The 10981-nt window shown below is 43.6% G+C and overlaps 2 protein-coding genes across 2 annotated transcripts; both read right to left on the reverse strand.

The window, feature by feature from the left end:
* Positions 1–878: 878 nt before the first annotated feature.
* Positions 879–10308, reverse strand: LOC137065783 (uncharacterized). Its single transcript, XM_067437311.1, has 18 exons — positions 9969–10308; positions 9283–9416; positions 8923–9006; positions 8850–8879; positions 8483–8648; positions 8313–8397; positions 8129–8243; positions 7934–8054; positions 7498–7847; positions 7233–7418; positions 6228–6306; positions 4757–4875; positions 1985–2194; positions 1567–1688; positions 1372–1453; positions 1201–1284; positions 1023–1128; positions 879–942 (listed from the first exon to the last, which is right to left on the reverse strand). Exons 1-18 carry the CDS (start codon positions 10306–10308, stop codon positions 902–904), a joined length of 2454 nt encoding a protein of 817 aa, XP_067293412.1. The 3' UTR covers positions 879–901.
* Positions 4205–5857, reverse strand: LOC137065791 (alpha-2-macroglobulin-like). Its single transcript, XM_067437318.1, has 6 exons — positions 5664–5857; positions 5453–5576; positions 5265–5386; positions 4966–5183; positions 4492–4875; positions 4205–4398 (listed from the first exon to the last, which is right to left on the reverse strand). The coding sequence occupies exons 1-4, from the start codon at positions 5664–5666 to the stop codon at positions 5082–5084; spliced, it is 351 nt and encodes a 116-aa protein (XP_067293419.1). The 5' UTR covers positions 5667–5857; the 3' UTR covers positions 4205–4398; positions 4492–4875; positions 4966–5081.
* Positions 10309–10981: the final 673 nt, after the last annotated feature.

Below are 10981 nucleotides of genomic sequence, written 5' to 3' on the forward strand. Positions count from 1 at the left end.
CTAACCTGGGACAATATCAAGCAGGATTCGCTCAGTGTCTTGAAGAAAGGGTCGATAACAACCAAATTCCTGCAAACAGTAAGTAGTGATTGTATCCACTTCTTGACTGACGAACCCATTTCTGATTAAATTGAAAGTTTCTTAGTAAGACAACATTACAATAATATCCTGTGTTGTCTAGATCTAACTACTACTGTTTAGTTGCTCACAGGTCGCTCACTCGATCCTTGTAGCTAACGTCACCTTCTCCACCATCCAAGTTGAAACAATAGTCATTTGACAAGGCTTTAGCCAACTTGTGAAATAAATATACATTTGAGGACTGAAGTATGTTTATTTTGCAGCAGGTGAGTAGCAAACATGACACTGACTATTTTGAGTGGCTTCTACATTACTTTGTTTGTCTAACTCAAGCAACTTTTAAATCAGGACTCTACTGTCAAACGGTAACGCTACTGTACAAACAACATATTTACACGGTACCCAGTTCAGTTCGTGATTCAAAGTTAAGAAGCTATCATTGTCAAATCATTGCCATGACAGATGGTATAGATGTGTTAGCGGTGCAGTGAAACAGCCAATCAGAGCAGAACTCTGCATTAATATTCACGGCCCTTCCAAATAAGGCGAAAACAGAGCATTAGATCCTAGGGAGAATTTCTAGGGTTGTAAATGGACCTGTAAAACCGGATCTGGACAAGCTGACCTTAAATAAGCCACATACCCTCTATTTAGATATCAGGACAATTTGAAATATTGTTTCAAATCATTCTAGGGCAACTTTAAACCATGTAATCATGCATAAATCTTTAGACAATTTGAGTGCACACGAGGCAACAAAGACTGATTGTATAAAATCAACTTTATTTGAGTCATGTCTTGCAGCCAGTACCGAGTCAAATCATGGACAGGGTGACGTGTAGGTGGTCTCAAACGCGTCACCTGAAAGAGGAACATGAAGTGAGCTTGATCAATTTCAGTGAGTTCAGCCAGAGCAAAGCACGATTAGGATGAAAGCGTACTTGGCTGATAGTAGTCATAAATGTTGATGACTGCTGGCTTGAGATTTTTCACTGCAAGAACCTGGTTCAGCCGAAGAGTGTAGCTCATGGGGACTCCTTGGGGAACCTACGAGACCGAAAGGATGAACAGTATTCGAAGATGGCAGCTAGTGAATATACCCAGTGTACAAGGTCTCACCTCTTTCAGATACACTAGGACATGATCATCATCTGCGTCAACACGCTCCACTAGCGGAGCAAACGACTGGGGTGGAGATCCAAGCTGAGGGGAAAACCATAGTTTACAGACAGACAATTATATTTGAAGGAGCTTCTAGCATCTTGGGACTAAATCATCTTGAACACAAACCGGTGACGTATCTGCGGTGAAGCCTGACAGGAGCTTAATGTCCACGATAACCATGTTAGTGCTTGCTTTTACACCGTTGTATCTGAATGGGTAATGGGGGAAATTAGTAGTTTAGTCAACCGGATCACCACAGCTCCCTTTTGCAAGAGTCAAACAAGAGCTGGTTTCAGGAAACCAAGCCAAAGCCATCCTCACTTCACTATGAAGTTCAACTTGAGATTGGCTCCCAGCCGTTGGCAGTCTCCCTTAACCGCCGCTTCAACACTCAGTGTCCTGGTGACTTTAACGGGTGTTGGGATGTTGTAGAAACATGCAATCTATAGTACATTACATTTACATTTACATTTACATTGATGCATTTAGCAGACGCTTTTATCCAAAGCGACTTACAACTCAGGAGAACAGGAAGCGATCCGTCAAGAAGAGGCAACGAAACACAAAAAGTGCCCTAAATACTAAGATTTGTACACGGCTCAGAGTAGCAAAGACCAGAAAAGGAAAGAAGAAAGGAGAAATAGAGGGGGAAATATTTTTTTTTTTTTTTTTTTTTTACGTACGGAGAGATTTTTAATAAACTGGGTTTGCACAAGACACAGGAGGTGAAGATACAGACCTGCACGGATCCTGAGGCTTTAACACTATATTTGCCAGGAAAGTTCTTCAGCGGTTTCTCCTGATACAGCAGCCTGTTGTCCCGATTCACGGTTAAACTATAAGAGTCTCCTCCTACCACAGAGGACTGTACAGTAACGGTGCTGGAGCTGTCCAAACTAAACACTTGAGCAGCATACACGGACAGGGCATGAAGAGCCACCACTGTGTCCTGAAAACAAGCACCAGATTAACCTGTTAACCTAAATCACAACTTTTAAAAAAAATCCTAGGAAATGCATACTCAGACTGAAACAAATACAGTTGGTGAATCCTTTGCACTAAAAGCATAATTATGGTCTCATTTGAAAGCAGACACCTGGCAGTTTACTGTACAGTCAAAATGATAATATTTTTTATAATCAAAAAAATCTATAATAAGCTTCAAAATTTTGTAAAGTTATTAGAAATGTATTTGTATGAAATATCTTTATGAAAATAAAATTGAAGTTGGCCTTGGAGGAATCTAGAAATGCACTACAGCTAAAGCCACAAGTCTGACCATGTTATACTGTATTTCAGATCTGAAGATGATAAGTCTAAAACTCGGAATGTTATTAAACGTTTTACAAGATCGTTTCATGTGATTTTATTTTGAGATATCTCTAAAATATCAACTGATGTTTATTGCCATGTCTTCTCAGCTTTCATTCAGTATATTGCCTCTATTGTTTTGAGGTGCAAACTGCCCCATTCAGTTTGTCTCCCCGGCACACATTCACACTTCTGCGGACTGGTTGTGGCTCTAATTATTATTCTTTTGTCTGCATTATAATTACTAACGACTCTCTATTCAAACTGTTCTATTCAAACCTCATTTCTAAATCAAACCTCTTACTTTACCCCCACTGAGACTCTATCGAATGCATTTCGTCCAAATAAGCATTTCAGTAGTTTTACATTTAGAAAATGTTCATAAAAATTAAGTATTTACTCAGTGGCAGGTGCATCTAGGGCAAGCGATTTTTTTTACGATTAAATTTATACGATTAAAATCATGTTTTATTCAAAACTTAATAATAATAATAATAATAATAATAATAATAGATTTTATTTATAATGCACTTTTCATTCCGAAGAATCTCAAAGTGCAACAAAGGGGGGGGGGGGGGGGGAATAACAACAAAAAATGAATAACAAGTAAAAATATAGAATACTACAAACAATCAACCAACACAGAAAACAGAACAGAAACAGAGCTGATGGTGAACAGAAACAGAGCTGATGGTGAACAGAAACAGAGCTGATGGTGGACAGAAAACAGCTGATGGTGGAAGTCTCTGTTAGCTCCGCAGCACACTGTTAGCTCCGCAGCACACTGTGGTCCACTCCATGTTTCAGATTTCTCCCAGCGGCAGTGTCCCGATGACATCGCCGAGGCACGACAGCTGAAGACCAGATGATGGGTCTTCTTCATGATGATTCAAACGATGGGGATCGCTGCAGCACCATGCAGGAGGCAGAACATTCCTCCGGGCACTTCTGTGGACACACCGGGGCCGGCGCAGATGTCCAAGCCGTTCCACGGTCGCAATGCAGGACGGAACAGCGGCGCAGCCGAGAAGCAGAACATCCCAACATCATGCCGGACGCCGACGACGAGAGCCCGGATGACGCTAGCCCGGTGCAAACTTCAGCCACCATGCAGCCCAAGCCCAAGGGAGACCACCAGTGAGCACCAGTGGCGAGAAACATCAAATGTCCTCCAAACCAGAAACCAACCGCAGCAATTCAAACGTAAACATTAGAGAAGCGTATGAAAACGGCGAAACGACGAACAACGACCTCTCAACGACCTCTCAGTGGCTGCCAGCAATCAGCAACAGTCCCAATTGTAGCTCTGACTGTTAGACTAGTCACAAACATAAGGACATAAAATAAAATGTAAATCTAATAGTACATTAACATGATTTGTTGTGGGTGGAGAAGCGGCGAACAGACAACGCCAGCGTCCTCTCCCCCACGTTGCCTAGCAACCTTGCTTCAAAACTTGCTTCATATCACTTTATAATTTATAAGTCGAGTGTTTTATATAACAATATGTGATCTCATGTAACTTCGGGTCAAAAAATCTGACAGAAAATATACAATGCTAAAAGCTATGTGGAATAGCATTGCATTATAAATATAATCTATTATGAAACCACCCAACATGGCATAAAGAACACAGACCAACCATATATTGCCGCGATTGTGTGTTTATTGTCTTAAAACGTGTCTATCATGTCACTGTGGTACAGAGTTCCCTGTTGCATGAAACAGCCATCTGAACGCTGCTTGCTGTTTAACCAATCCTTTGCACTCTGCAGGACATTTGGATCAATGAAGATGAATTGCCCCGCTAGACCAAAAGACCTCAGGACAAAGGCAGTCAACCTGGCCGTGAAGAAGGTGGTGACAAACTGAACTTAAACCGAAAGTGCCATAACAGCTCATACACTCACAACAGTAGAACAGGAAGCAGCTCACCATGTATTGGATTTGTCATGACCAAAGGTGCTGTATGAACCATCCTCGTGTCTGTAGTTCAGTTGTCCTTGATATCCGGATTAGGTCAAAAGCCACATGTAAATTGGTCAGGCAGTTCGACAGTCTGATAGTCTAAGGGGAAGAGCAGGACTAAACCTTCTTGTCATTTAGGCTCCTAGACATTTAAAGTGGATTGGTCATCCATACCAATTCGAAGGTAGCCTGTGGCGGTTTCTCGAATGGCTGCGGTGAGTTGGCCCGTGACCTTCAGGTACAGCAGGACGTAAATATTGGGAGCAAGAATGATCATATTCTGTTCTCCACAGCCAGAAGGCATCTGTAACAACTCATCTAGATTCTTCAGTGCACGACCCATTATATCCCCTACAAGGGAATAAGCATAAAGCCCACATCAGAAACAACGTTATTCAGCCAAACATAATGCGTCACTTTCTACTCCATGAAATGCTTTACCAAGGACTGAAACGGAGCATCTGGCTGATCCCTCAGTTACATTTCTCGGAAGTGTCACAGTCATGTCTTCAGAAAGAACGCTTCGTGTAGACCGAACAAAGGATCAGCGTTGAACATTAGGCTAATGTTTGGCTGAACAGGGATAAATCATTGAGTGCAAACAAACCCTTTGGACAGAGTAACCAGCTCTGTGTGTTTGTCCTTTCAACTCCTTCAGGCTATAAAAAGCAATAAAACATCACATCAGTAAAGCAGAACGAGTTCCAATGTCAAACTCCTGAAGGCCGTTTTACACTTACCAGGACAAGTAGACTTTGAGTGACAACGTCAACGCGTCCTCTTGACGGCACGGTCACGGCCTCAGTGCCACATCGAGTGCGGGATGGCTCAGCTGAAGCGTTGACCGTCACATTGACCGTTCCTGTGGTGACAGACAGGAAGTGAGCAACACCGCTTCAAATTTAGAAAATGCCGGTACAAAACTGACCGAGAACAGGAGCTGAGAGAACCCATTTGAAGGTCTTTCTCCCATTGGCACAAAGACAGGATGAGTACGGATCAGGATGTTCTGTAAGAGTGAAGTTTGTGGATGAAGCTGGAGTCACTTTAACCTGCCAATGAAACGGAGCACATGAAGCAAAGATGGGACCTTCTCTATACATATCCATTATATAAAAGGTAAATAAACCATGACAGACCATGATACACTTGGACAGATAGCTGAAGACCGTGGCCTTCAGATCAAAAGACGGACTATGGAGTATGGCAGGGAGAGCTCCAGGAAGAAGGGCTGGAAGACTGTCAGCAGAGCGGGAGGAGCCAGACCGAAACCTATTGAGGACAGGCAGAACGCATCAGTCTCCCATGTGGTGATGGTGTCAGGAACAGCGAGGGGAACTTGTGTGGATCCAGTGGCTCTGAAGGACAGCAGAAGAGCAACAAAGGGGAATTCGTGAGTTTACTAATACGTACTTCAGAAGGAACAAGATCCTTCACTAACCCCACTTGAGCAAGCTGCCAGAACCAGGTTTCTGGAAAGTAAGTCCTGATGGTCACATCAGAAGAGGAAGCGTCGCCTCCAGCACTTGCTTGTAATAAAAAAACAACGATTAACCACTGAAAGGGACAAGCAATTTCACACACTCTTGGTATATTAGAATATTTATTCTGCAGACTATGCGAATATATCACAAAGAACGAGGAATAAGCTCCAATAACTGAAGGCAAGTTCACCAGGTCATTGAGATTCTCACTAAAATAACCTATGTCTGGAAAGCGAGAATACAGCCGGCACGGAGGGGCTCGTACAGCAAAATTTGTTGCGATCTTCATTCCCAGGCTCTGTAATAGTAACGAGTCAAAACAATAGTCGTTGACTTGAGTCTTATTCAGTGACTACATGGCTATGAATGTTTTCTACCTTGAATGCTGTGTAGGCTTGATTTGTAGCCTCAACGGGGTGGAAAACCAAAACATGGTTCATCCTCAACACTGTACGGGTAACCTGATAGTGAGCGCACTGGGAGCAAGTCAAACACCTGGGACCATGAAACAATTGCTTTCTGTAAAAATATTGCACTAAAGGCCTTTTGGCATGTTATGTTCAGAGTTTATAATGTAAGGCGTTACAGCGCAAGGTACAACACTGCTGTAATCATAACAGCCCTATAATAGCTAGGTTTGTCAGCACTACTCAAATTCTAAAGCTGAACCTGAATGTCAAGCAAGCTCAAGGATTTAAAGAGCAACTGCACATGGATACCATTTCAGCACTCAGGCGTCTTCCTGGCTCCAAGATCCGGACGCTCTGATCTACAGCACTAAGGCCACACAGAGATCCTGCTTGAGCAGAGACCGTCAGAACATTTCCCTCAGCAGTAAAAGCTGTAGCAGGAGAGAACCGTAGAGACACCTGGAACAAGGATCAATGCTCTGTAGGGCATGTCACCATTCCCCACATAAAGCCAAAATATCCTAGCGCACATCATACCTGGTTTTGGAAACATCTTTCCGTCTCAAAAGACACCGTAGCTGCAACTACATTCTCACTGGGCAGAACGCAGTAGACCAGAATCTGCACTGCTGGAGCCATAGCGACACTGACAGACAGTTGGAACGACACCGAGCCACTCGTGACAGTATTAGAAGCGCTTGCTCTGACTCTCTGAAATCCATGAAGGACAATCACTCCTCTGGAGAGGACCTGACAGAAGACAATACAAGATGCTGAACAAACAGACCAGCACACAAATTAAATGTCCACTCACCATATAGACGATATCAGCGCTGTAGTCGCCAGTCTCTCCAAAAAAAGAATACTTCACGGTCACTGGAAACACAGCACCACATTTGAGCGGCTGCTCGAGTGTCACTATAGTCAGTTGAACAACCCTCGTATCTGTAGTGAAGTATGGGGATTTGTAACCATAACCAACCACTGGAGTCACACTCACCTGCGGAAACAGTGAATGGAATTGGTTTCTTGCAAGGGTGAGTGGTCTACAGTCACAAAATATAAAGAGCAAATCGTACCACCAGATTGAGATCAGCTTTTGGAAGATTAGCAGTGTTGAGGGAGATCGTGGCCAGTCCGTTCTGGTTTGTGGTCAGATTCAGCAGCAGTTTGTTTGGCCAGCTGGTACCATCCAGGAGATACACAGCTTTACTTGCAATTGGGGTCCCATCGAAACGAGACACGGATATCTGGTACAAATGACCAAGGTTAGGAAGGGGAACCAATTTAAAGGCTTCTGCAACCAGGGAGACATTTACCTTTCCATTATTTGTTAATCCAGGTTCAAAATAATCTTGGAGGTCCACAAACGTGACCTTGCCAACTTCAAATGTAATGGACACCATTGCAGATTTTGACATCACTACATCTGGGAAGGAAGAAAAAAATAAAAATAAAAAATAAAGTCAACTCCCTCCATACACAGCCATTGGTTCAGATCAGCCAATAGCTCACCTGTTCCCTCCTCAGTGACGGTCACATTTACAAGTAGTGTGACTTGCATATAATTTTCAAGCGTAGTGCCAAAAAACACTGATGTGTCGACAACAAGGACAGCACAGACTGTAGCATTCATCTGGTAGCAGAACAAAGGAGGTCAAATTTAAGACAAGCAGAAGAAAACCCTCCATTCTAAGGCAGGAGTCAAACCTGTGCAGTTTTATTCAGGCAACGGCGGGTAACGCCAGGCACCGCAACATATGAAAATGGCTCACGGCACACTTCCACCAGCACTTGACCAGGTACAGGTTGGCCATACGTGTATCTGGGAAACGTCACAAGTAACATCAAAAATTGACCATCCGCAAGATAAGAAAATACAAGCCTTACTCACTTGGCACAAGCCTCAACTTTCAGTCCCACAGCGGCAACGCTGTACGTCTGTGGGGTGTTTGCGGTAACATCAAACTTGGGCAAAACTAAAGCAGGAAACAAACTTGCCCAGATTAGGAGCCCAGATCTGTCGTTGAACTGCTGCTGTACATTATAGGAACAACGACTTACCATATTTTTTCACCACAAAAACATGGGAGATCATTCTGTCACCAATAAAAGCCTTTATTGTATACATCCCTATCTGAGCCTCTGGGTTTAACTTGTGAGAAAGCTGCAAGATCCACCCCGTTGAGGAAACGTTTGTCCACTGGCCAATCCGGTTATTATGATTGTCCTATGAAAACAACTAACAGATCAGAGGAAAAACTACAAACAAAAAAGACACCCATTCAAGAAAAACATCAGCTCCATTCAAAGACTTGCACTGGAGCAAATTCTTACCTCCACTGCCACCAGATTGTACTGAAAGACAACTCCATGTGTAAATGGATTCTCTACAACTCTAATATTCAACCATGGGTCATGCACTGCTCACCCGTTTGTCCTGGATTGTAGATGGGTTTGTCTGTTTGGATGAAGGTCAAAGGCAGGTAACGTCTGAACATGACTTTCCTCTCTTTGGTCACTCTGAAGACACTCCCTTGAACTTCCACCTTCAGCTTCTGCACAGATTCTCCAACTAGTCGAGGAGCCTGCAGAGAAACTCAGTTAACACACAACAAACCAGACAAGGGAGAGAAAAAAAAGAAAGAAAAAAAACCCCTGACGTCTCATGACAACAGACCTGGAAACGTACTCGGTAACTTTCGTAACCTCGGTTCCCTGAGAGAGAGGAGCTTTATGGTCGCGGTCTGGAGTGGCTCGAAGGGGGGACCCTTCATAGCGTCTAAAACCACCGCGAGGTCCCAAATAGGGACCGAAGGAGGGCGAGGGGGGTTCAATCTCCTAGCCCCTTTAATAAAACGTACAATGAGCTCACTTTTCCCTAGTGAATGTCCCGCGATCTGAGCATGGTTAGCTGCTATGGCGGCGACGTAAACTTTGAGCGTGGAGGGGGAACGACCCGCGTCCAGTAGCTCTTGGAGAAAAGCGAGCTCTTCTGCTGTTTCACATGAGCGTGCGTCGATATTTCGGACGGCACACCAGTTAGAAAACTCCGACCACTTCAGAGTATAGAGCCGCCTAGTCGCGGGGGCTCTAGCTTCCGCAATAGTGTTCATAACTCTGTCAGAGAGGTTTCCCAGTTGATGGGCCATATGTGGAGGGCCCATAGTTCGGGACTGGGATGCCAGATCTTCCCCTTCGCCTGCGTGAGGAGGTCTTTCCTCAGCGGAATGGGCCATGGGGCTGTGTCTGACAGCTGGATCAGATCGGAGCACCGTGGATGCTGTCTCCCTGATTTTCTTGATGGTTTGCGGCAGCATCGCGATCGGGGGGAAAGCATATAGCGGGAGACTGGGCCAGACATGGGCCAGGGCGTCCCTGCATTTGGAGAAAAATATTGGGCAGTGAGTGTTGTCTTCTGAGGCGAAGAGATCCACCTTCGCTCTGCCGAAGGTGTTCCAAGTTAAGAGAACCGTTTGCGGGTGAAGAGACCATTCCCCTGGGGGAATGGGTCCCCTGGATAACATATCCGGACCCAGATTCAGAATACCTGGCACGTGAGCCGCCCTCAGGGAGCTCAGGTTGTGCTCTGCCCATAAAAGGAGATGCTTCGCCATGCGGTGAAGAGAATGTGATCGCAGGCCGCCCTGGCGATTTATATACGCTACCACCGACATGTTGTCTGTACGAACCAAGACGTGGTGGTTCTTTATATGTGGAAGGAAGGCTCTCAGCGATAAGGCGACCGCTTTCATCTCTAGACAGTTTATGTGCAGCCGTTTCTCTGTTTCTGTCCACAGGCCAGAGATCGGCTTGCCCTCGTGTAGGGCTCTCCACCCTCGAGTGGAGGCATCTGTCGAGACCACTTTCAACTTCGTAACCGTGCCCATAAGCACGCCCCTCCGATACCACTCTGTCCCCGTCCAAGGAGCCAAATCTTTGACAACGCTGTGGTTCACTTTGACGGGAAGACGGCCCCACCCTAGTGAAAAAGAAGTATACTAAGTATACTTGCGGCCGACTCATTTTCAGTATATTTGAAGTGTGTTAATGACTAGTTAACTTGAAGTGAGCTATTTTGACACAACTAATTTTGTACTAAGTATATTTAAGTTGTAATTAAATTGTGTTAAAGCACAACTTTAAGTGTATTTAGTATACTTTTGTGTGCTAAATTGGAACAACTTTAAGTATACTTAGTACACTTTAAGCATAATGACTAATTACATGCTTTAGTGATATTAAATGTGCTTTATTTGTATTATAAGTATATTTTATTTGTGTTAAGTATATTTTATTTGTATTATAAGTATACTTTATTCGTGTTATAGTACACTTTATTTGTATTATAAGTACACTTTGTGTTGTAGCATAATTTATTTGTGTTTTAATAAATTACAAATTAATTACCAGTATATTCAGAACACACAAGCAATGTACTATGAATATAATATATATTTTATTTACCATGACTCATTCAAATGACTAAAAATATACACTTTGTAGTCCATAACAATACAATGTGTTATTACTTAGCTATACATTGTACAAAATACTTTGAAT

Source organism: Pseudorasbora parva, unplaced genomic scaffold (genome assembly GCF_024679245.1).
Source record: "Pseudorasbora parva isolate DD20220531a unplaced genomic scaffold, ASM2467924v1 scaffold_31, whole genome shotgun sequence".
Lineage (NCBI taxonomy): Eukaryota > Metazoa > Chordata > Actinopteri > Cypriniformes > Gobionidae > Pseudorasbora > Pseudorasbora parva.

Bases quoted from the DNA above. Each gene is read 5' to 3' on its own strand.
- LOC137065783 (XM_067437311.1), bottom strand. From the start codon at position 10,308: ATGGGCACGGTTACGAAGTTGAAAGTGGTCTCGACAGATGCCTCCACT. The intron at 7,419-7,497 runs GTACGATTTGCT...CTGTTTCCGCAG, and splicing joins AAGCTGATCTCAATCTGGTG to GTGAGTGTGACTCCAGTGGT. The intron at 1,285-1,371 runs GTTTGTGTTCAA...TTTTCCCCTCAG, and splicing joins TCACCGCAGATACGTCACCG to CTTGGATCTCCACCCCAGTC.
- LOC137065791 (XM_067437318.1), bottom strand. The intron at 5,387-5,452 runs GTCAGTTTTGTA...CTGTCACCACAG, and splicing joins TCTCTCAGCTCCTGTTCTCG to GAACGGTCAATGTGACGGTC. The intron at 5,184-5,264 runs GTAAGTGTAAAA...TGCTTTTTATAG, and splicing joins CTCAAAGTCTACTTGTCCTG to CCTGAAGGAGTTGAAAGGAC.